The sequence below is a fragment of the Marmota monax genome, unplaced genomic scaffold (genome assembly GCF_021218885.2).
Source record: "Marmota monax isolate L192 unplaced genomic scaffold, Marmota_monax_Labrador192_F-V1.1 WCK01_AAM20220418_F8-fsc00005, whole genome shotgun sequence".
In the NCBI taxonomy this organism is placed as follows: domain Eukaryota; kingdom Metazoa; phylum Chordata; class Mammalia; order Rodentia; family Sciuridae; genus Marmota; species Marmota monax.
The window spans coordinates 30,860,082-30,886,506 of NW_026692254.1; the positions used below are offsets into that span (position 1 = coordinate 30,860,082).

The 26,425-nt window shown below is 35.4% G+C and overlaps 2 protein-coding genes across 2 annotated transcripts in view; one reads left to right on the top strand and one right to left on the bottom strand.

Moving 5' to 3' along the window:
* Positions 1-484: 484 nt before the first annotated feature.
* On the bottom strand, positions 485-22,282 carry Saxo2 (stabilizer of axonemal microtubules 2). The gene is made up of 4 exons (XM_046438449.2): positions 22,130-22,282; positions 18,021-18,200; positions 13,603-13,805; positions 485-2,918 (listed from the first exon to the last, which is right to left on the bottom strand). The coding sequence occupies exons 1-4, from the start codon at positions 22,165-22,167 to the stop codon at positions 1,975-1,977; spliced, it is 1,365 nt and encodes a 454-aa protein (XP_046294405.1). The 5' UTR covers positions 22,168-22,282; the 3' UTR covers positions 485-1,974.
* Positions 22,283-22,305: 23 nt separating this feature from the next.
* The window catches only part of Efl1 (elongation factor like GTPase 1), a 149,266-nt gene continuing 145,146 nt past the window's right edge, over positions 22,306-26,425 (top strand). The window contains exons 1-3 of the mRNA XM_046438443.2: positions 22,306-22,413; positions 23,175-23,278; positions 26,217-26,284. Coding sequence (XP_046294399.1) covers positions 23,188-23,278; positions 26,217-26,284 — 159 coding nt within the window. The 5' untranslated portion in view covers positions 22,306-22,413; positions 23,175-23,187. The remainder of the gene's footprint in view (positions 22,414-23,174; positions 23,279-26,216; positions 26,285-26,425) is intronic.

Genomic DNA, 26,425 nt, shown 5'->3' on the forward strand with positions numbered 1-26,425 from the left:
TATATTTCAAGATTTGGCTGATTGGTCATCTTTTTCAGAAAGATTTTGCTGAACCCCTTGACTAAAGGAAACCCTTTAAAATCCACCAAAGAAGATAAAAATGAACCTTGAAATAACGAGTTAGCAAACTTCAAAAAGGCTATTTAAAAAGTGTGCTGATAATACACTTTTGAAGGTATTATCAGCACACTGATAATTGTATCCTCAGCCTATGGCAAATTGCCTCAGGAAATCCCAGTAAATGTCTTATTAAGGGTGACCTCTGTCCAGGGAGATTGAACCTATCAAAGTATGGAGGGATCTGAATATTCATTATTGGAATATGGGCCGGGATGACAGAGTGCTGTAGTATACCCGATTTTTAATTCTGATTATCTAACAAGGTTTTTATTTAAGAGTGTCTACTCACATATAGGTCAACCTAGACTGTAATAAAAAAGCTGTCATTTTTTTAAAAATTGGGTACATGACTTCATGAAAAATCCATTCTTTTTGTTTTATTAATATTGCATAGAAATATAAAATTTCACATAACATATTTTCACTAAGTACAACTGTAAGAACAAATTCTTGTCAAATAATTAGAAATATTTAATCAATATACTTATGAGTTTATTATCAATAAAGTATATACTTGGAAACAATTCTGAAGCAATAAAAGACCTTATGCTAAAATAAATCATATTCTTCCATAATGCAATCATTTATTTAACAAAAGCCCGCCCAGTCAGTTTAATTCATTAGAGAATTTTCCACATTTGTAAATATTTGTTTCTACTTTGCTTGCTGACATCATTTTTTCCTTCCTTCCCTATCCCTTTTCTTCACACTGGAAATGGTCAGCGAGGTGATTATACCCCATTTGGGGCCTGGTTCTACTTCTTTCTGAACATAAAGTCTGGGTATAACAATTAGGTACATAATTACTTAAGTTTACCCTGAATATTTCTTCAGAGCTATCATTCTTCCTAACATCATTCTAGCAACTGTGTGATTCAAGCCAAGGTATTCACCCCAATCTAAGGTCTCGTTGTCTGTAACAGCTGTTCAAATCCCTGTGACTCTAGAGAGGGCAAAACTCTTCTCAGAGGTGGTCAAAATGAAGTAGGTTATTTTGCAATCTTTACTACATGCCAGGAAATGATGATTGAATAGGAAATTATCCTTATTTGGAAAGGTGAAAATATACAAAAGCAATTGAGTGATTTATTAACAATTCCTTGCTTACATTTGTACTTTTACTTTATGGATTAAGATGCATCATGTCATCTGATGCTCAAAACAAACAGTGTGGTAGGCAGAAGAGATATTCTTCTACAAATGAAGACAAAGAAGCTCAGAGACATGAGGCACCTGCTTAAGGTGGCACAAATAGAAATTGATGGCAGTAGGATTTGAGCTCATGTGCTCTGATTTCCAGCCCCCAAAAGCTGTCATGTTGCAATGTTTCTTACTAACTTCAGTGTAGTGAGGAGTGATCTCCAGCACTGCCCCAAAATTTGACTTGGCGTACACTACCTGGTTGCCTTAAAATCTGAGGAAACTGAATCGTACTGTTTTGGAAGAGAAATCCATATGTTGTTGTTTTCAGTGTTGCTGTAGATGGTCCCAATGTTCTTGATAAGTGGTAACTGGTATATGACCTTTATAACCACATAATTGCCATAATTATAAACAGAAGTGCAAATGATAATAGATTAAGGATAAAATATCAAACAGTATGCTAAATATTAAGTAGTTCAGATGGAAATGTACATTATTCAACATTCAGAAATGTAAATTAAACACAATCTTGATTAAAATATCAGTAAAAAATTGATTTTAAGATTCTGATCTCCTATAATACATTTTCCAATTTTGTTTAAAAATCTGAAAAATCATGTTTATCTTATAGTTTCTTCACTATAAAAATCAGGTTTTCCCTTGAAAAATCAATACCTTGTAGTTAGCTTCCTTTTAAGTATAATTTGATGATTAGGAGGCTTTCACTGCAGGAGTGATCTTGCGGAAGAATTTATGGCCTTGGGAATTTGTATTTTCAAATATATAACCTGGAGGAGAGGGATAGCTAGCTGGGCAGATTTCCTGTTTCTTTGGTGTGTACTCTATAGAATACATAGTGATATCATCGAATGGAACAGAACTCTTAAGAGCAACATTTAAAGGTTTGCAACTCTCTGTTGGAATCAATTCATGTGGCACATAGTGAGATCTGAAAGTGCTCAAACCATCAAATTTTCCAGAAGGGTTGGGAATCTGCTGCTGCTGCTTAATGAGCCCTTGACGACAAATTTCCCATACTGGAAAATCTTCCTTCATGGTGCTTTTTCCTTGGAAAGGAAAATTGTTTTTTCTTCTGTGAGAAACTGGCCTGATGGGAACAACACGGTTGGCCTGATAGGGAACATAGTCAAGGTGGCTTGTGCTGTTTAACTGCATGCTGCCTGTAGGGGGCACATACTCTGGTACTTTCTTGACTTCTAGTGGTGGGATTTCCCATGGTTGGAAACTTTCCCGGAATTCAGTGTTTCCTTCAAATTGAGCACTTTGGGTCACTCTGGTGTGGGCAGGTCTGCAGATTTTTGCAGTTTCACCAGCAAGACCCTGAAAGTCATTCCGGTGAGTTGTGAGATCCTCAAAAGGTTGGTCAGTTGGCTTGTAAACTTCTTTTGGCTTTTCAAACTTGATTTCTAGCTGATGAGGTACATAATCAATGCGATGACTTGTATCACCATTAAAAGGGGCTGTAGAACGCTTGACCACAGAGAAGGGCTTAAAGCTTTGCCTCGGTTTTATCTCCTGAGGAACATAGTCATCCTGAAAGGTAGTTGAATTTCCAAATTTCACAGTTGGGGGATGATAAGTTTGTTCTGGTTTATAAAGTTCACTTTTCTGAATGCCCCAAGATCTATAATCATCTTAAAAATTAAAACAAAACATTTTTAAATGCTGAAAGAAACAACTCCCTTCTAAGAATCATGACTGATTTCTTTCTTAGCCAAACATCCTTTCTTTTAGAAATCCAAACACTAGCATCAAGTATGAAATTACTTTGATGACCTCAGATTTGCTATTTTTTCTTCATTTCCCCCTTCTTCTACCCATCTCCCCACTTTAGCACACCTAACTTTTCATTTCCAGATTCACCTAATTACATACAAAGGAATGGCACGTCTGAGCCCATTTGTGGATTATTATTGAAAGCCAAAAGGACTGTGTGGTGAGGACAGTTTAGAAGGGTATGGTTTCAATCCTGGGAACTGGCTAGGATTTTCACTATAACTTGCAGAATGCTAAGGCAAGTCATCAAATCCAGGAATTAATGTAAATCAAGTGTTCTAATGTGAGAGCACAGGTGATGTGTGTCTACTCCTCCCTTTGGAGGGTATCCTCTAAGGAGAGAAAATTTCAATTCCATTATGGAACTTCTTGAGCAAAGTCAGGGTAACTAGTATTATCCCAGAGATATCATTGGCTTCATTTATTCTTCCTTATGATATGGACTTTCAGACATTCCCAAAAGGTAAAGCTCCATTTAGAGGCCAGGGTCCTGAAGTGAGTACCATCAAAAGTGTTTTGGAGCAAATTGTTGTATGCATTTACGAATGTCACTATTATGTATAACTATAATGCACTAATAAAAAAATGAAATTTCTAAATGTAAAAAAGTGTATGGAGAACTTAGGAGGGAACATAGGATCTAACTTCTGAGATTTAGAAATTCAATACCTTAAGTCTGTTTCCCACAGCTTACGTGGACTGTGGATAGAAAACTCAAGTGTTTATATTTAAACTGAGAATTAGTTAGAATTTCTATTTCTAGATGAGAAAGGTTATATGAGGAATACTATAAAAATTGACTTCACTCCAAAATGTGTTTCTTTAACTACCAAAAATTAATTCATAAAAGACAAGGTTTGTTAAAACAAGGTAATGTATTAGAATATGGACTAAAATCTATGCAAAGTACACTGAAATAGCCAGACCTTGAATACTTATTATGTGGAGCATCTTTCCTTTGAAAAGAAAAATTCTTCATCCAGAGAAATTTCTGCCAAAATAGTCAAGAACTGGACTAATAATTAAGCTACTGATGTTTGGATAAGAATGGACATCTGTTGCAAGAGCGAAATATCTTTAGCTTATCAGATACCTATGAAACAAACTGTCAAGAAAAGATAAGCTAGATCAAATAGTCTTGTTTTGTGAAACAGAAGTTGAAATTAAGAGCTAGATAGGAGAAGAATCTATAAATGATGCCATGAGATAGAATTGGAAAGCTGTGGCACGCTGAAGTTATTTCAAGACAGACTTGTAAGAAAACGGAAATGATACCATAGGCAGAGGAGCCTAGTTAGTAGGATGGCCATCAGAGCAGAGGCATAAAGGGAAGTGGTGAAGATTCTGTGAGAGACTGTGAAGCTCATTAGAGGTGAGGAAGAAGCTCTTGACTCAAGCTCCATCTACCGAGCTGCATTCCATTTCCAGTTCACTTGAAGCTTTACCACAAAACACCACATTGCAGTAGCTAATGGGAAATCAAGAGATTTCAGTAAAATTCTACAGTTCCACAAAATCATGCATAAGTGGGCTGATTTGGTACACAGGCTATAGTCTGGTGCTCCTTGCCTTAAAGTTTATAGTACATATTTTTAATTAATCACAATCTACCTGCAAGCAATAGTATTATGATTTACATACACAGTCATGTATCAAATAAGAACAGGTATCATTGAGGAATGCCTTATAAGGCAATTCTGTCAACCTGCAAACATCCGAGTGTTTAGACTCAGTGTTAAGACTAAGATGGCTATAACATCACTAGGTGTTATAGTCTTACAGGTCCATGACAGTCTGCATGATCCATCATAGACTGAATCAAGGAGTACTTGACTGTAAATCTTAAATACTCTCAACAGTAAACTTCCAACTCCTACCTCCATTTTGTATTTATTGTTACTATATTTTTAATTTTATGCATTGTGCAAAATAACAACAAAATTGTATTCATTTATGCTCCCAAAACTATTTTATATTAATTTCCATTTTAACATTTTTCTGGGGATCTTCATTTCTTTATGTTGAGTAAGTTTTTGCCTGGCACCATATTCCTTGTACCTAAACAATCTTTTTTAAAATTTCTTTTAGTGAAGCTTTATTGATAATTCAGTTTTCAGTTATTTGAAATGACTTTATGATAGATAATTTCATTGGGGATTGAATGTGGTTGACAATTTTTCTCTTCAACCCTTAGCATTTTAAAGATGTTAACTCCATCATCTTCCAGTTTGATTGTTTCTGACATAAAGTCTGTGTGTCCTTTCTTTATTCCTCTATATGTAATGTGTCTCCCCTACACCCAGGTGCTTTAAGGATTTTTTTCATTTTTCATTTTCAAGTCAGAATTTCTAGGTGATTTGTTTTCTTCTTTTTATAAATTTATTTTGCCTGGGGTTCTCTAAGCTTCTTGGATCTAAACTTTGATGTTATTCATTGTCTTTGGAAAATTCTTTTCTATTACATCTTCCAATAATTCTTTTATCTTTTCTGAGATTTCAAATATGTAGATGTTAGGCCCATTAAAAAGTGTCCCACTGGTGACTGTGGTGTGGCTTGGTGGTACAGTGCTTGCCTCTCACGTGTGAGGCACTGGGTTCAATCCTCAGCATTACATAAAAGTAAATAAACAAAATAAAGATACTGCATCCATGTATAACTAAAAAATATTTTTTAAAAAAGTGTCCCATAGCTTTGGATGGTCAGAATCTTTTATTTTTTTCATTTTTGTTTCTCCTTGTGTTTTGGTTCAGGAATTTACATTGACTTATTTCAGGTTTACTTAAGTTTTTCCCTTGACTGTGTTATGTCTATTGATATGCCTATGAAAGTCATCATTTATCTTGGTAATTGCTTTTATTTTTGATTTCTAATTATTTCAATTTTATAGTTTATTCATCTTTTTTCTAAAATTCATTTGTTCATGTGTTGTTGTCCACCTTTTCTAACTACAGCTTTTAGTACTAGTACTAGTCTTTTTTACTAAAAAAAAAAAAAAAAGAGTTTCCTGGATCGTTCCAATGTCTGGTTAATTTCTGAACCTGGTTTAGATTTGGTCTCTTGACAGTCCCTTCCCTTCCTTCCTTCTTATTTTTATTTTCTTTGCATAATTTATAATTTGGATTTGAAAGCAGGATATTGTATATAGCACAAATAATAATATATGTAGAGATGGATACATATCTTCATCTGCTGGATCTTCAGTGAGTGGAGTTCAGTCAGTTCAATTTATAGTTGAACTGGGTTTGAGTTTTGTTGTTATGCTTACCTTCAGTGCATCTCCAGTTTCACATTCTTTTGGCATCATCTTTTGCTCAGGTAAGAGTCTGATTACTAGAGTTTTTTCATTGTCTGCCTCATTTTCAGCTATAGGCTTTCTCTTTACTATACCTCAGAGAAAATGTCTTTCTCCATATCCTGCCTTTTAACAATGGTAAACTGCTGTTTTATTCAGTGCTTAGATATGATGTTGGAGTGTGTGTATGGGGAGTTGTTTCTCTGTGCTTTGTCCAGCTTCAGTCTTAGGCAGGTCCTATGCCTCTGGGTCTCAGAAGTAGAGCTCTCTATATCCCTTGATGTAGCTGAACTGTAGTGAGTTGGTTCCAGGACAATCTCCCATTCTTTCATGCTAGAAGTCTTGTCTTGCTGCTGCTTCTTGTTTTTCCTTTTCATTTTCCCCAAGTTGCAATAGACATTCACTTTTTCTTTAGGGATAACAGTGATACCTTTCCCGAAACAGACTAATGCTTTGTTTGTAGGTCTGAGGCATTCAAATGGAGCTTTCTGCCTTTCCCACAATGATGGTCATGCTTTTCTCCATGCCTGCTTCCTCTGACCTCTAGTCTTTCCTTCAATCTTTCTAACGAACACACAGTGAGCATCCAAAGAGAAGAGTGTCTGAGGCTCTCTGGGCTCTCACACTAAACTATACTCAATCTCTTAATTCTTTCATTGTTTGAAACAATGAAAAATGTAAATCTCTGCATGCCAGCCAGTGTGCATTCTATGCACTGCTCCAAGGGAAATGGTACTTGCATCCTGTCTCAACTTTGAGGCAGCTGTTTGTCCTTTTATTTCAGATTAGCAGGTTGACTCGTGGTCTCAGCTTTCTGAAGGATTCATGAACATCTATCATTTTTTAAATTATTTTATTTGTTAGCTCGAGAACACACTACTTCTAGTGTTGTATATCTTATTTGGAAGCTGGAAATCCTGAATTTTCCTTTATGATAAGGCTTTAAATTACATCTTCACGCCTCAATTTCTTTTACAGATATAAAGCTATTATGACTTTCTTCTTGAGTTAATTTGCATAAATTATACTTTTCAAAAAATTTGAGAATTTCATGTATTTTATCAATTTTTTGGTATACATTTTAATAAACTTTTCTTAATGTATAAAAAAATCAATCTTTGAATTTAACTCAATGTTTATTTCATTTACACTTAATGTAACACATGATCTAGCTGAACTTAAATTCACTGTATCATTATTTACTGTTGATTTTCTCCATGTTCCTTTATTTCCTAACTTCTTTTAGATTAATAAAGGGTATTTTTGTTATTCCATTTTTCTCTGTTAGAATTTTAATTATAAATTTCTGTATTTGCAAAATAAAAATGTGTATTTACTTACTATTCTGGCCTAGTCAAACTTAAATTGATATTCTTAACATTTCTAGAACAATGGAAGAATCTCTTGTTTAATTTCAATTATACCTTCCTTCCTTTTATGCCATTGTTCTATTTTACTTCTACATTTGTGAAAATATAGTTATTAATATGACTTAAAGAAGTCGATATTTATTTAAATTTATCCAAATAGTTTTCATTAATATGTGCTTCATTCCCTCATGCATTTCATATTTCTATCTGGAATCATTTTCCTCCAACATGAAAAACTTGTAATAAGGGCCTGCTGCTAATGAATTCAGTTTTTGTTTTGCCAGAAAACATTTTTACTTTGTCTTATTTTTTGAAGGATGCTTTCACTATTTACAAATTCTAGGATTTGCTGGGTTTAAAATTCTAGGGTTCCCTCCTCCTACCCTTTTGGCACTTTAAAGATGTCTTTCCATTGTCTTTTGCCTTCCATAGTCTCTGTAAAAGTATTATGCATTTGTTAAAAAGTCAGATATCAGTTTTGGGTTGTTTTTGTTTTTGTACTGGGGACTGAACCCAGGGGTGTTTTACTACCGAGATATACCCTCCACCCTTATTTTTTGAGACAGTGTCTCACTCGCTGGGCTTAAACTTGAAATATTCCTCCTACTGTCTCCAGAGTCAGTGAGATTATAGGCGTGTGCCACTGCACCTAGCTTTCTCTTATTTTTAAGAAGTCATCTTTATTTTGTCATAAATTTGACAACAGTTGCTTTGGGATAATTTCCTATGTTTATCCATTTTAAGTTTCTTGATTCTATGGCCTGATTCTATCACTGATTTTGGAAATCTCTTGACCATTTCCTCTTCAAATATTTCCTGGCTTTTTCACAGGTCTCATGATATTTTACTATATGCTGAATGTTGTACATAATCATAGAAACTAAAATCAATGTTATTTGCAACAGGAGACAGTTTCTTCTTTCCTCTAGTAGGCAGAAAGAATGTAGGGTAGATTACTTTATTCCAGTTGGGAATTGAGCTAGGTCAGCTCTTACTGGCATCTTTAGTTAGATGTAGTCTTCCTGTAGTTTCAAATGTCTCAAGGACAAGACTTGAGGTGACTTTGTATTAGGGCCTTCATTCTAGTGGGACTTTTTCTCCTAAGCATCTATTCCCATGTAAAAGTGGAATATTTCTGTGGGAGTTTTTTTGGCCCAGTTTCTTAGCCCGTCATGATCCTTAAACATTCTGTCAATGTCCCACAAGGAAAACTACCGTGCATCTGGAGTTCTAGAGTCCAATTTGTCAAACCAGCCCACAATCAAGTATTCCACCAGTTTCTCTTTCCCACAGTAGAGTGACTATGCCTATGCCAAGATCAATCCTTAGCCTAGAACTAGACTTGACAAATGCTGTCACAGAAATAAACAGTTGGCCATTTCATCTCATCTAGGAGGGTTCCTCCCTCTCAGGAGTTTTATTTGCCTCCTCACTTGTCCCATGCCATTTTTAAAATATAAGCATTTTTTAAAATTCTATACTTTAAAAAAAAGCCTGTTGCAGTGGAAGTAATGCCTTTCTGCCATCTACTGTATCCTACTGGCAGCAGAATTTATAAAAATTTGTAATGGCTATAGGAAAATCATCAAGCCTCACAGCGTACCAAATAGCTTGGCTCTTTTCAACCTGTATTTATAGAATTATATTCCAATTCCTCAGCTCTTACCATGTCTACTAATGAATTCTTTCATTTTTCTGGCTTTATGATTACATGCTTGTTTTGTACTAGATTTTGGGATATTCTTGCTCTCTTTATCCATAATCACTAGTCTCCAATGCGTTCACAGGCTAGCCTAAAGTGATATATTACAAAGTATACATTTTTGAAGTACTGATTGTTCCTGAATTAATGAATTATCTACCACCCTTGTAGTATATATTATTTATTTTTAGTATGGCTTAGTTTCCATTATACAATACAGAATTTTTAACTATAATCATCATACTTATATTAGACCTCTAGACTTACTCATACTATAAACCTGCAACTTATTATTTCTTACTTTGTGATAGGATCCTGCTAAATACAACTTTATACCCTTTGGCCAACACTTCCCCATTTTTCCTCACCTCCCTGCCCCTCATAACCATAGTCTTATTCTCTGTTTCTATGTGTTCAATAGTTTCAGATTTTACATATGTTGGATGACGTAATAGATTTTTCTATTCTGAACATTTCACTTAGAAAAATGTTCTCATAAATGACAGGATTTCCTTTGTTATGATTGAATAATATTCCATTTTTATACACACACGCACACACACAAAGTTGAATATCCTTAATCCAAAAATATGAAATGCTCCACAACTTAATTCAAACCTTTTTAAATGCCAACATGAGGCCACAAATGGAAAATTCCACATCTGACCTCATGAAACAGGTCAGGCAAAACACAGGCATGCTAAAAATATTGTATAAGACTATTTTTGGACTATGTGCATTTTATGTTTAGACTTGAGTCCCAGTCCCAAGATGTCTCATTTTTTTAAAACTGAATACTTCTGGTCCCAAGCATTTCAGACAAGGAGTGGCTCCCTCCCCCTTCCCCCACACAATATGTACACACCCACCCTCAATTTCTTCATCCATTTATCTTTGTATGGACACTCATGTTGTTTCCATGTTGGTGATTGTGAATAATGCTGTAATGAATTTGGGAGTACAGGTGTTTCTTCAAGATACTGAATTCATTCTTTTTCCAGGTATACGTCCAGAGGAGGGATTTCTGGACCACACAAGGTTCTATTTTTTTAAAAAAATTTGAGGAACATAAAACTGTTTTCCATATGGATATACCAATTTATATTCCTACCATAAAGAATACAAGTGTTTTCATCTATATCCTTGCTAACATTTGTTATCTTTTTTATAAAACCCGTCCTAACAGGTATGAGGTGATGTCTCTGTTTTTGATTTATATTTCCTGATATTAGTTGAATAGATCTTCATGTACCTGTATATATTCTTTGGAAAAATGTCTATCCAGATCCTTTGGGCATTTTTTAAAAATCAGGGTTTTTTTTGCTTTTCATTATGTGGTTTCCTTATACATTTTGGATCATATTTTCTCCCAAGGATGCTGTACAAAGATTTTTAGTTAAATGTAATCCCATTTGTCTATTTTTGCTTTTGTTGCTTGTGATTTGGGTGTCATGTCTCAAAGATCATTTCCAAAATTAGTGTCAATGAACTCTGTTTCCTTCTTCGAGTTTTACACTTTCAGTTCTTACATTTAAGTCTTTAATACACTTTCAAGTTTATTTTTGTGTATGGCATAAGATAAAGGTACAATTTCATTCTTTTATATGGATATCCATTTTTCCCAAAATAATTTATTGAAGAGAATATTCTTCCTGCATTATGTATCTGTGGTACTCTTGCTGAAGGTTAGTTGACTGTTAATGCTTAGGTATATTTCCAGATCGATTCTGTTCCATTGGTTTATGAGTCTGTTCTTTTGCCAGTATCATACTATTTTGATCACTCTAGACTTATAATTTGAAATCAGGAAGTGTAATGTGTCCAGCTCTGTTTCTTCAAATGATTACTTTGGCTAATCAGAATCTTTCATGGTTTCACAGGAATTTTAGAATGCTTTTTTCCTATTTTTGTGAAAATACCAATGGGATTTTTATAGGGATTGCATAGAATCTATAGATCGCTTTGGGTAGTGCTGACATTTTAGCAATATTAATTCTTCCAATCTCTGAATGGGTTCCATTTATTTGTATCTTCTTTTAATTTCTTTCACCAATGTGTTATAGTTTTCAGTATATAAATCATTTATCTCCTTGGTTATCAATTATAAAATTTCTTAATGTCTATACCCATTCTGCAATCCAGATATTTGTATTTCCTACAATGGCTACTGAACAGGGTAATCCCTATGACTATTTATTATTATGGTTTATTTTCATGTACATCTTAATATGAATAAATTTCTAAGCTGAGGATGCTAGGAGAGCAGATACGTTTTGTTTCACAAACTCCATGTCCAGAATGTAAGTGTTGTTCTGCTTACCAATTATAGGGTTGCTTATTTCTTTATCATATCCAATTTCTGTCTTTCCTCTTAGATTTTACAGATACCTGCCCTTAAGTAGGAATCTAAAAAAAAAAACCTTCAGTACAATTACATAGCACAGCCTTGGCCCTTGCATTTCTGTTGTCTCATGCCTGAAAACCTGGAAGTTCAAAATGTCACCTTTCCTGATAGAAAAGTTCAGGAGCTAGAAGGCCAGAGGGAACCTAGAATTCCTCAGCCCTGAATTATGAAAATGAAAATATGAGAATCCATAGAGAACAGTTTATGGAAAGCCAGATCTAGGGTTGGACAGAGAAGCAGAAAGAGAGAGAAAGAGAGAGAGGGAGGGAGGGAGACAGTTTTGTGTATATATCCAAACCATAAGGGGATATCAATATTATTCATATTTTTTGTAGATCTTACATAGAAAAAAAATCTTATTATGTTTTTATAAAAGAACAAGTAAAATAATCTTCATCAATTATCTTTTATGTCATATTTTGTGCTGTACATAGTATCCCACACAGATAAAAATCTGTATCTCAGCTAATACTATATGCTACGTTTGATTGTAATATACCATATTCACAGTCTCCACAATTTGTCCCTTGGGTAGCATCTTATGTACTCACAGCTTTAAATATCAGAAAGAATATTGTTCCTGACTTGCCTAATGGTATATGCTTACAGACCACAGTAAATGGATACCATGTACTTTACTTACCCAGTGAACTGGTAAATGTGAAATTTACAGAAAAAATATGTATCTAGTTATCACCTGATTATTACCTTGGTTGTAGATGGCATCACTTTTACAAAAAGTTTTCATATTAGGACATGCCCATTCAGCTATTTCACATAACTAATGGAAAGAGTGTAAGCCTATATATGCAATTACTTTATTTATAAAGGAAAATATAGAAATAATATCTACTATCAAGTTAGTCTATTAATTTAAAAAAAATTAGTTGTAGATGGATACAATATCTTTGTTTCATTTATTTATTTTTTATGTGGTGCTGAGGATTGAACCTAGTGCCTCACGCATGAGAGGCAAGCACTCAACCACTGAGCTACATCCCCAGCCCTAGATTAAGACCACCAACCCCTCAAAAGTAATATAGTATTTTAAAATCAAATACATTTTTGGAAAGAAAAATTGGTCATACATTGCCCAGTACTTTTTCAAGTTAGTTATTAGGAGCAGGAGGTATTCTTATACTTCTTTCATGCTATAAGTCTTAGAGCTGCAGGTCCCCTATGTTGGTAATCCAGCATTGTCTGTCAGGGGACAGTTGGTTTTCCTCTAAGGTTCGGTATCAGGAAACATTTGCTTATAGATGTAAGCTTTATCATCCATCCTGATCTATTTCAGTATAAAAACAATATTTTGGTTCCTTATCTATTAATTCTTTTGCTTTAAAAGTTTGTTCAGAAACTGAATGCAGAACAGGACTGCTACTTATTTGATCTTTTCAAAGACTCCAGCATTCTTGATAGTTTCAACTAATTCTAGGTTGGGAAGAAAGGTACAATGCTAATTAAGGTGATATAAATGACAGATATGACATAATCCTTGCTAAATGGTATTCTTTTTTATGTTTTAAGATAGGAAAAACTACTTAAGAGCTGAATCTGAAGAAGAACCCAAGCCTCTTAACTCTCCATTAGGTAAATGGTGTTTGGGTTTTTGTTTGTTTGCTTTTTGGCTATATGATATTTTCACCAGAGAAAAACTTCTTTCCTAAACCATGGGTGGATACATTTGACAAAACACCAAAATTAATCTGATATTAGATATCAAATCTGGAAGTTTTAGTTGGTTGGCTCATTCATTTTTGAAATAGCAAGTTACCTTTATAGGTTGGGACAGTGTCCAACTTCCCTTTTTTAACTTGTTGTCTTTCCAAAGGCCGGACTATTACCACAGGCTGCACTTTATAAGAATTAAAATCTCGTTTGTAGGTAGTACCAAGATCAATCTTCCCTTGTTTTGGTTTATATTCTTCTGGTATGTGGCGAAGCTGTTTGACTATTTCATAAGGACGATAATCTGATCTGAAATATATAAATTTGAAACATAGCCTCACAAGACCTTTTATTTTGATGATCTCAGTATTGATAATTTCAGTTGTCTCTTGCCTAAAAAGTCTAAAATATTAAAATGGTAATATTTGATAAACAATTTGAATGAATTAATTAAATTCCTTTAAAAGGTCCTGTTAGGAGACTCAATATCTTAAGAGCAATATGTTGAAAATCCTAGTTTTCAAAATATCAAAACAAGAGATGCTCAATTAATTTGATCTTAAATAAATTAAATCCTCAAATAATTGAAGGTGAAAGGTTTAAACTTGCAAAATTTATATATATATATCTCCCTGTATCCACTGTCAAAATCCTTCAAAATCCTTATTGTTCCTACATAAAGACTCCAGTAAACTATTTGGGCATACTTTCTTCTTATTGAAGTCATGTTGTCCTGCTCAGTTTTAGATAATAAGTAACTCTTGCCTTTAGACATAAGTCACATTCACAGTGTCAGTATGAGTCCTACTCATATTTGGATCTCTCAGAACCATTTTCCATGGATGGAAGCCAGATGGTAATCCAGTCCCTCTAGGCATTACATAACGTTATATGACAGAAGACTACTGAGGTAGTCTGATGAAATGGAGAATACCACAGATTCAGACTGCCTGGATCTAAATCTTGGCTCTGTCAGTCATTCACTAACTAGCTGTACAACCCTGAATAATACAGTTAATGTGTTTTGCTCCTTCCTTCATATATAAATATGGGACAATAATATCATCTACCTTGTAGTGTTGTTTTAAGGATACACAAATACTTAGGAGAGTACTTGATAAGTAGTAGGTGCAATGTTATCTACTGTTAACTATTATTCTAAGCTTTTACAGACTGCTTTTTTTCTTCTGGATTCTGTATCCACAGACTCAAAAATAACAAAAACAAACAAACAAAAAAACCCCAAACCAAACCAAAACAAAAAAACAAATAAAAAACTCACTGAGTCCCTTTCTCTTATTTCCAGTATAACCTCTTAAGGCTGTTTGACTCCATTTTCTCAAATACTTCAGCCTACCTCTTCATTCCACTTCAGTCTAGCACTGTCACTGACCTAATACAGTTCTAAGGTTCAGAATGACTAAGTCTATGTGACTAAGTCCATCTGACTTCTTTAGAACTTATCTTACTTGACCCCTGTCACAGTAATTGACATTACTGTTCACATACTGTATTTCCAGGAAATTATCCCTTCCTGCCTTCCTGATTTATTTTTTTCTCCATCTCCTATATAGCTTCTTCCACCTCTACTCAACCATTAAATAAATGGTGGAGTTCTTGAAGGCTTGGACTACACACACTCCTACTCTCACCTAACATTCACTCCCACAGCTTTGATTACTACCTCTACAGCAATGACTCTCAAATTTACACTTCAACTTAGTACTCTTCTCTTAGCTCCACACCAGCATGTATATAGCCTCTTGGATACTCAATGGCACATCAAAACTCAATATGCTCCAAATCAAATTATTTCTCCCCAACAAATCTGGTATTTGTAATTTTTCCTTATGTTAGTGAACAGCATCAACATCTCTTCAGCTCATAGTCAGAAACTTAGGACTCACACTTTATACACAGTCATTCATCAACTCCTGTCAATTATGCCTCCTAAATATCTTTAAATCTAACCATTCTTCTCCATCTTTATCACCAAACCATAATAGTCAAAGCTTTCATAATAGCCTAGTCAAATAACTCCAATAGCTTCCTGAACTCATTTACCTGCATCCACTTTAGGCCATTCTCCAATCTTGTCTCCACTTTGTACGCAAAGGAACTCTTTCACATGTGAATTAGATCATTCTTGCTCTCATGGCCCTAGCTCCCTCCTTAGGTCTCTTATCTATCTACTCACCACTGTACTTCTCCCCACAACCCCCAACAAGAAAACAGAAAGGAAATCTTCACTGGTACTTATTGCTCTAAGAATATAGATAAAATAGAACAAGGCCCAAAGGCCCTGCCTGTCCTTCCTCACTACACCCTCCTTTTGCTTTCTCTGCTCCAGCTGTCTTTCTCTGAAATTTCCCACTTTTTATGTTCCTTCCTGCTGAATGCTTCTTTTTGCCTGGAATACACTTCTTTCCTCTCTCAATACAGTTCACTATTTAACATGCTTCAGGTTTTAGCTCATTTTTCTTATATCTCCCCGATAAATTCGCATATCTTATTCTAGCTATTAAGGTGCCTATACTTCATAGATTTTATCACTGTTGTGCTTTGATATTTATTTCAAGTGATGTTTTGATTGGCTTCTCCACTAGAATGGAACATCTGTGAGAAATGAAATCCTGTTTTTGTTCACACTGTATTCCAGATGCATAAAACAATGCTTGAGGCTTAACAAATGTTTGCTATATATTTATTTAATGGATGAATAGTAATTGAAATCATGTAACTCTTCTCAGATATCTGAATTGTTCTTTACTCTGCTCAAATGCCAGGTATTCAGAATAGGCTAAAATGCAATCAGGAAGTTAGTGAAAGGGAAAATCATAGAGAGAAGAGTAGGGAGAAAGCTTGGTTTATAAGTCTTAGAAGTTTCTTTGACTACATTGTTTACTTAGTGTTAAAAATTATACCTCCACATCCAAAGCACTTTTCTGTGGAGAAGCAGTAAATAGCAAATGCAGTCTGTTCATCTGATATATCCTGAAACACATGACAGGTCTAAAATCATACTTCTATAGGACAAATTTTCCTGCCAACTCTTGTAGTCATCTAACTATGCTACAATTATAATGCCATAAAGAATCAAAAGTCTTCTATAAGTTCAGATATCTGCTCTTTACACAGTCTCTTTGAAATGTATACAATGGCTTCTTATTCTACAAATAAATCAGTTTTCTACTTCCTATTCAATGTAGTCATCTTGAGGAGTCAAGCAAAAGCTCCAAGCCATTATGTTATGATTCTTGTCTTACAAAGTGGAGAGATGATGACTTAAGAAATGTAATTTTTAGTTGTATTGGCATACTTGGACTTTTGAGTTTTGGGATATGGAATGTTTCTTATTTACCTTTTTAAAGTTTTCTTTCTTCCTTCTCTTAGGGTGACCTGAATAAGTCAACTGGGAAAAATTAAATTTGTTGTGGTGCTTTTAAAACCCTAAGTTATAAAAAAAATTGACATGAGTTCCTTAAAAGCAGGAACCTGAAATTACTGATATTTTTATTCTTGATGCCTAAGATTGTGCTTTGAATATAGTGTACATCAAATAAAATAATGAAAACAAAGAAGTAACCCACTAAGCTGACAAAATACAAATAGATACAAATAAATAAAAATGAAAAATTTAGGATGAGTGGGATAATTTTTTTTCATCACTCACTGAACCTACCATGTGCCAGTAAGTGTTGTGCTAGAATTTTGGAAATAGGATGATAAGAAATCAATGGACATAATTCCTACTGTCATGAAATACTAAAACTAATGTAATGAACGTACCTTGAAAACTTACACTGAGGAATTTTATGTAGACTGAAAACTAGGTGAGGTGTAGAGAAGATTTTTCCAAGAGATAATCACGTTGAGATTTACAGACTGAGTGGGTATTAAACTAGGGAAGGAGAGGGGAAAAATTCCAGGTAGAAAAAAATTAATATCTTGAAATGATTCGAGGCATGGAAACCTGGCATTTTATAGGAAACAACAACAACAAAAAAGGCCTACAAGATGGAAACATAAAATAAACTAGAGAAGCAAGTAGGGAGTAAACCATGCAGGAATTGTGGTAGGAATTTTGGTCTATGTGAAACATAATGGGAAAGTTTTAAAGTATTTTCATCAGGGACTTAACAGGATTGGATTTGCACTTTTAAAAGATCATCTTGGCCAACTGAAGTATTGAAAAGAGATCAGAAATGCAAAAACTAGAGAAGATACAGGCCTAAACACTGGGAAGCTACTGTTATCCTCTGGGTGGCAGTGACAGTGAAAAGTAAAAAAAAGAACATGATATATTTTAGGGAATAAAAACAAATCAATAGAACGTTTTATTTCCCTCTTCTCAATTTGTTAACCTAATTAAAGCTCATCTTTCTATTTTTCTTGTGACTTAACTAGTTCTTGCTTCTTGGATTTGTTTAACTTAAATCAACTACCTATATTTAATAGCTAGAAAACCTTGTTCCCATCAGAAGAATTGAGAAAAATATAAGCAAGTAATTGTGCAATATTTACTTAAATGTAGTTATTCCTTCCATTTTACCACGGCATGCTCGAAATTCTTGCTTAGGTTTAAGACTCTGTGGTGGAAGAACATTGCCATACATGGGATACTTTTCCAAGTATTCAGTTGTGGGGCAAGACAAGCCAAAATTTTCATAAATCCTTGTGGTTCCATGTGGACAATGATGTCGCCTGTGCAAACAAACAAACTGAAAGATTATTTTGCCTTAAAAAAACACTTGGTGTGATTATTAATCAGAGACAGACCTCCAATGACTCAGAACACATAAACTTTAGAGCAGCTTTCCTAGACAACCTGTTCCCTCTGCAATGATGTTTAAAAAAATAAGTATCCTTACATGGTAGAAATATTGTCTTGTTAATTTACAGACCTGAGAAGCCAACAAGTAATGTCCTAGACCCCATGCAGACCAGTTGCATATATAACTTAGGTTTCACCTATTTCATGTACTCACATGAGACTCTGATTTAGAACATAGCTACATAAGGAGAAAAGCAGGGCACCACATTCATTTTCCTTGTATGGATTGAGGTAGAGACAAAGAGAGTTTGGGGCCAGTTAGGCAGTCCCCTGATTTTCAAGGTGATTCCCTGACTTGGCAGCTTTCTGACTTTGGTAGAATTGAGTGGTTCTGGAGGCTACAGCTCTGTTACAGTGTTCTGATTGTGGCAGAGTTAGCAGTTCCCTTCATGGTTCAGGGCTACAATGAGATTTTCAGGTACTTTTCTTCCTTGGAATCTTGGTTTGAAAATGGTTTCAGTTCTTTCAAGTGAAATTACATATATTCCTTATATACAGTTAACTTTTGCCTACACTCATCAGAATAGATTATATTCCCCATAACTAAGAGCCCTAAATAACACATTAATGCTTTTAAAAAAATGGACATTTTGGTCAACCACAAATCACATATACAGTGATAGTCCAATGAGATTATGTTGTCTGGTGACATCACAGCCATCTTAGTTTGTGTAAGTATATTCTGTGATGTTCACACAATGGTTAAATCAGGAGATTTAATAGCTATATTTAATATGATCAATTTCTCAGAATGTATCCTCATCCTTAGGTGATATATGAACAGATATCATATAAACTAATAGGATAGAGTTGTTGAAAAATATGAGGTTGACCTCTATGAATGACTGTTGGAACATGGTAAGACAGGAAATAGTAAAGTGGAGGGCGTTGTGGTAGAATAGTACGCAATGAATACTCTCTTTTTAAAAATAAATAAAAACTATGTATGAAAAACAAGTGTTAAAAAATATACAGGGTTTTCACTATAATTTTTCAGTGCACAATTAGTAAAAAAGATAAAACCTTTGAAAAATAAAACTAATAAAACCGCAAACAAATAAAAAAGTAAAACCACATTATTCTGAAATAAGGTCAGTTTCTCAGGTCTGGTATCATTTGGAGACTCCAGGCCATGGGGGAGGGTTGTAAAGCTGAACCGAAAGAAAATGTATATACCCTGCAGATGAATCATGGTGGACGGCATGAAGAATTATAGCGTAAGGAAAACAGGTGGTGTCACAGGATGTCCAAGAAACTCTGAAGTCAGAAGGATCAAGAGATTAGGGAATATCAACTGAACATGGTGGTTGTGGTAAAGTGCTGAAGTGATTTAGTGTCACACATAGTCAAGACTCTTAGAAGTAGAAGCAGGGTACACAGGTCATGCAAGCATAGAGGTGCTGTTATAGCTGAATGAGTTACAAGAACCAAGTCCAATCTTTGGAATTTGTCATGTTTTTAGTTTTATTTTCCATGAAAAAATACATTCACATTTTAACAAACAGTGTTGAAGAATTATAAAGGAAAGAAAAAGCCTTTAATCCTGATATTTCCAAAATTTTTCTTATTTCTGCTTTTTAAAGTTTTATAGGAGGCTATAATCTGTAACTTTTTATGAACTTTGCTATATTAGCTTAAATTACTAACTTTACAAATTTTTACAAGATTGAAGATAAAGATTTAGTTAATTTATACCATTCTCATTCACTTCCTACATACATGGTCATTCATTTATTCAGCAAATATATAATGAGTACAAATCTCAGTATTGAGGACAGTATTAAGAAAAGATAGAAAATTCTGTGTCTTACTTGAATTTACACCCTTGATAGGGGTGAAGAGAAAAAAATATGTAGAATATCCTAAGTACAATGGGAAAAGAAAAGAAGCAGGGAAGTGGGATATAGTGTGGAGGTGGGGCAAAGTATGACATTTGAACAAAGGTTTCAATGACAGACTCTTTCATCATATTTGAGCAAAGATCTGAATGAGCCACACTTTTTTCTAGCATCCCCCATTTCTGATTTCTAACATAAGAGAACCCCACCATAGTTAACAAGCATAAAAATATCATGTACGCATTGTATAAAGAAATACATTAGAGATGGATGGTTGCTTCAACTTTTTAAAGAATAAAATAGATGTGTGAAACTATTAATTTTCATAGTGTAAGTGAAAAAAATAAAAGACTCAACCAGCAAATGGACATTTAGCAGAAACAGGTCAAAGCTTCCCTGAAAAGGTCTTCTGATGATCTTAATCTTCTAGAGAAAGGAAATTTATTGAAATATTAACAAACTTGTTTTCTTGTTCTTTTGCCTCTTTTATATCAAGCAGGTAGTCAGGACCTTTATATAATCCCTTGTTGAAGAGATTTCAGCAGGAGGGAGAAGTTGCTTCAAGTCAACAAATTTTCCTGCTTTTTGCAAAAGAAACAGTTCATGGAAGAGATGAAATAATGCATTTCTAATGGGAGGTGAAAGATAGTTGTCTTTTAGGTCACAAGAGGAAAAGGATGGTCTTGAAACAATCACCACATAAATAAATAAAAGAAGGAAGAGTAAAAATCTCCCTTCTGCTGCCAAACCGAGTGAGAAGTTAAAAGGCAGAGGAGAAGGGGCTCTGAGAAGGGTGAGGAATCTTTGCCAGTGTCAGTGTCTCAGGAAGTGTCCAGATTTCAAAAGAGATGGTTGAGTGGAGCCTTGTAACTACAAGTTTGTAGCTTCCTCAAGGATTCTTACACACGAGAGTATAAGAATAAATCTAGCAGAGATCCTGCTCTTAAAAGAAATATGTGAGCTTCATTAAAGGACTTTTCAGTGGGAGATCATACCAATGTTCAAAGGTCAGAAGGAACTCTTTTATTGGCAATGCTTTAGTTCCTTGGATCATTATACTGCTTGAAGAAAATGTAGCCCCCGACACAATGAAGATTGAATTTTCTGACATAAGATGGGAAGAAACTTAGGTTGATTATAATTAAAAAAAAAAAACAAAAACTTCTTGCACAGGAGAGTTTGAAGATTCCTATCTCAAATGTCATATATTAACTAATCTATATGTAATTATAAAGTGTTTATTATGAAAATAGTAGACAAACTGCTTTCCATCAGGTGTTTTCCCTTTTAAGGGTATTAAGAAATAGCAAGGAATTGACATATTTATCTAGCAAATAATGATCTCATCCCTGGGTCAACAGTGAAGCTGGGGAAGGAAGGAAAAGAGTGTGTTTATAGGTAGTGGAAGGTTGTTAGGCAGGACTCACAGACGAGTTCTGGGTTTCGGATGGGGACTACAGCCTTACATGTCAGGCAGATTCCAAATGAGGGCCGCCTGGACACAATGGGAATATGGGAATATGGTTTGGGTTGGAGGATGGGAAGCTGGGGATGAAAGAATGTGTAATACTGGTTGCCAACTAATGGCTTTGACCACTGTTCTTTTAAATAAAATAAAATAAAATAAAGTAAAAAATAATAATAATAATAATAATAATTATTATTATTTATTATTATTCTGGTGGGGCATGCACTCACCAGTCGGATCCACCGCTTACCAGCCTTACAACCGCCATGGGCTTCACTTACTGTTTACCTGGCCCAGATGCTATTCCAATTTGCATAAAGAAATTGGAAACTAGTTTCTAGCTACAAAGAAGAAACACTGTACCCCAACCCAGCCAAAGAGGGGGCGTCGCTGAGCCGCTGCTCCCGGTGTGCGGGGGTCAAGGTGGGGGTACCCGAAGGGCCACTGGGTCCCCTAAGGTCTCCCGGCCCGCCGCTATGCCAGCCATTCTTACCCGCAGGTACAGATCTGACACAAACACTTGCTCCTCATGTTTTCGGCTCGCTGCTAGATCCGCAGCGCTCAGCACCCGCAGATTTTTCACCTCTATCTACGGCGCCCACCGTTGTCTAGGCGACCGCGGGATCCCGGCAACGGACGCGGCGCCGGCTTCCGGTGGCGCCGAGACGCCGGCGGGTCAGAGGTCGCGCGTCAGCCAGCCCCGCCCCCAGAACGCAGGCGTTCAGGCCTGCGGAGCCCTAGCTGAAGCGTGCGGTGTTGGGCAGAGAGCTGGAGCTGGTGAGGAGCCCCCCCCCCGCCCCCCCCGCGTGCTGGCGGTAATGAGGGACTTGGGCCGAGGGGACGGCGCGGGGAGACCGGGGTCATGCGCCGACGCGGCGTGCATCCAGCGGTAGCTCCCACCCGGGGCCAGAATTTTTTCCGTGTGGACTTGGGGTCCTTAAAATTTTCAACATCAAACCCTACGAATCTGGGGCCCCTCGAAGATGAAGGGCAGGTGGAGTTGAGACTTTTCATTTGAAAAGGGAAGAAAGATGGGCAGTGCACCTGTTTGGTTCATAAGCACGTGACTCAAAACTTTTTCAGGCTCTGTACGCAGTATAAAGCCGAGTGTTTTACCGCGGATAAAAGGGAGCTAGAATATTAGAACCAGGGATTTAGGGGAAGGGAGAGACGTCAACATCTTCTCTTCTTGCTGCATTTGACCCTTCTTATGGTTGTCGTTGGCCTGGAAGAGTTGGTCAGAGTACGAATCCATGGGTGGGGCTACTGGTGTCACTGCACCCAGCACCCAGGAGCTCCTTGATTCAACACAGCCTTCCCATCCAGAAGGATGAATACACTCCATAAGTACAGTTTATTGACTTTCAAGCTGGTCTTGGGCCTGGATTGGTATGTCTCATCTATAAACGTTCATTTGAGTCTTGGTTTAAGGGATCTGAGAAATCTTTTTCAGCTCCCAGCACTTAAATTTCTTTTTCCCCTGCCTGGACCTTTAGCCCTTGTGTCATTTGTAATACATCTTTTATTTTTAACCACAGGAAGTGAGCAACCATGGTGCTCAATAGTTTGGATAAAATGATTCAACTCCAGAAAAACACTGCTAACATCAGGAATATATGTGTTTTGGCTCATGTTGACCATGGTAAGAACCTTTTTTAAATGGCTATTTTTCATTAATAGACAAGGCATGTTCAGTAAATTGAACCTGTGGGCAGTCGGAGAAGTAGGTCTTACTCCTTTTAAAAGTTTTTTTTGTTTTTTTTTTGTGATGTCAAGGACGCATATGATATGAACATGGTTAACTATTTATTAGCATTTTTCTATATAGTATGTCAACTTGTTCCTAAATCAGAACTTCAGTTTTTGTTTAAATATGAAAAACTTTTGAAATGACTTTGTTTGTAAAACAGCTGTAATCTTGATATTGTGTCCTTAGAGCCTTTGTTATGTGATCCTATTTAATTCATCAAATATTTATTGAACATCTGCTAAGTTCAAGGAATTTTGGTAGGTATATCAGGACACAGACATTTATGAGTGGGACACCTGTCCCATATCCTATTGAGGAAGCTTTAGGAATGGAGCAGGCAATATGAGAAAAAGTAGACTGTGACCACTGAGAAAACTAGAGGATTGGGAAGCTAGAGGTGGGTTAACCCACTATGTACCAGAATCCCACATATAGGACAAAATTTTTATTGGTGTCCTATATATGGGATGCTGGGACATAGTGAGTTAAGAAAAGGTTTCACAGCATAATTAATATCCAGAGATGATCTTTGAAGGCGGTCTGAAGATGACAAATGGAGACAAACATTGTAAGTGGCAGTGTGTCAGCTTGGGAAGAAGAAAATACATGTGGCTGAAGCCCAGGACACTATAAATGCAAGAATAGCTAAGCATGATACATGTGATTTACATAGACATTGCTGTAACACCATAGCCCTGCTTCATGCTAATCCTGCTATTGGTTTCAGACCCCTTCTGAGTTCTGGTTGCTGAGGCAAAATGATTGGAAAGGGCATGTGAAATAAAACTTATATACCATCCTATAGGTGAAGGAGTAGTACATAGAGGTGAAGGGGCAGGCTGGGTCCTATGTCATAGAACTCTTCATAGCCACTGGGCTACATGTAAGTTAGGGGTTAAGTGCTTCAGCTCTGGAGTTAGACATCCTGAATTTATTTTCAACTTCATTTTTAAGTTTCTTTGCCTTCTTGAATTTCAGTATGCTGCATATGTATACCAGATGAAAATCATAGCTATCTTATAGGGATTAAATGTGATGATAATGAGAATCCCTTGGCAGGAAGTTAAATACTTCATTATGAAAATGATCATTAACATTTTTTTTATGAGGACATGGGAGCCATTAGCAGAAAAAAAATAAAACTAAGTTTGATATAGTTAAATAGTAGATTAGATTAAACTGGTAGAGTGCTTAGGATTGATTGAAAGGCAGAAAAGAGGTTAGGTGGTTGTAGATCACCTTATAGGTGAAGCCAACTGAGAATGAGTTTTACATACAAATCCAGTGACTTACCCTGCTGTCCCCAGACCTTTTGTAATTATACGACACACATTTTGAGGCCACAAAGTCTAATAAGTTGTTTATCTTTGTGAATTAAATCATGTGAAAAGTCAGTGGTGTGCATGTTTGCAGAGCAATTTATTTTAAATTTCCTCTTTAAAATTGTTAAATGGGTACTATCTTAGAAAACCTTTAATTCATATTCATTCAACTATTTATTGAGTCTTTTTTAAAAAAAAATACTGTTTTAGTTACCAGTGAACATAATACCTTTATTTTATTTATTTATTTTTATGTGGTGGTGCTGAGGATCTAACCCAGTGCCTCACATTACCACTGAGCCACCCCCCAACCCTTGTATGTCTTTCATATGCCAAGCATTACTCTGATCCTAGAGTTACAGTCATAAATAAAGCAAAGTCCCTGCTTTCTTGGTACATGGAAAGAGCATGATTTTCATGCCTAGAATGAATTCCACTTTATTGGGTAGCAGGAAAGTGATGCTCTAGTGTTATATGCTAACACATAACCTTCACATGGCAAATAGATAACATATTAATTAAAAGTCTTCAGTATTCCTACTGATTGGTCTCTGGTTTGAATTATTATATGGAATTCATAGTTTTGTTGAAGTTCATGGAGTGTAATAAGGACTTGTCTTGAAGAGAAAATCTTTTCCTTTTGTTAGACCAACCCATCTGTAGTAATTATTATATTCTTCTGGAATTCTTTAAACAAAGTTACTTATGTATATCCCTTGAAATTTTGTAAACTTTAGTGGTAGTCTATTTGATAAAGGTAACTAGAATTATGTACTTAAATATACAAAGAAGTTTTTTTTTTATTATAAAGTAAATTCTAGGTTTATATTTGGATACTGTTTATATATGTTACAGTGTAGATGATTATCTAACACAGCTTATATTGCAATAGTAATAGATATGGGTAAATTTCCTTAGTAAATAAGTATTAACAACTAACACGTACCAATTAGGGCTTGCATGGGGAAACGTGGTGGAAGACTATTGTTCTTGATGATATTGTTAATGATATTTTAATATTACATCTTAATCATATATTGATGATATTCTGTTGTTTCTTGATGACATATTACCTGATATTATACGTTTCAGAGACCTTGAACATGATTTCTGTTGTTATCATTCTGTACTTTCAGGGGCTTCAGTTTATAAGCATGATTAGCTATTGTGAATACTGGATGACTGATATAATAATTGTGATTAACCTGACCAAATTCATATAGGACAGATTTTAGTAGCTATAAAATTTGTCAGTTATGTTCTCTTTTGGATTGGCATAGTGATTACACCACTATGGAGTACTAGCCTCTATATCTTTCCAGATGATATTCTGTTTAGAAGTCTATAAAATTCTTAAAATATATCTTTTGTCTTATGTCATCTGGCATAGGTAAATAAAAGATCCTTGCTAAACTAATTCTTATGATCAGACATCAAATTTGTGAGTAAGTCTATCTCCCAATCCCCTTTAAAAACTACATAGATTTTAATTTATGTTATTTTAACAGGAAAAACTACTCTTGCTGATTGTTTTATATCTAGTAATGGGATCATCTCCAGCCGTCTGGCAGGCAAGGTATGTTGTTATGTTTAATAAACACTTGTCACATTTCAGTGAGTGTACAATATTATAAGCTGTTTGCGGTGTTCTCCAGTGATCTAAAAGAGTATAAAACATAATCCTGCATCTCAGAATCTATTATGCAAGATAAAATAG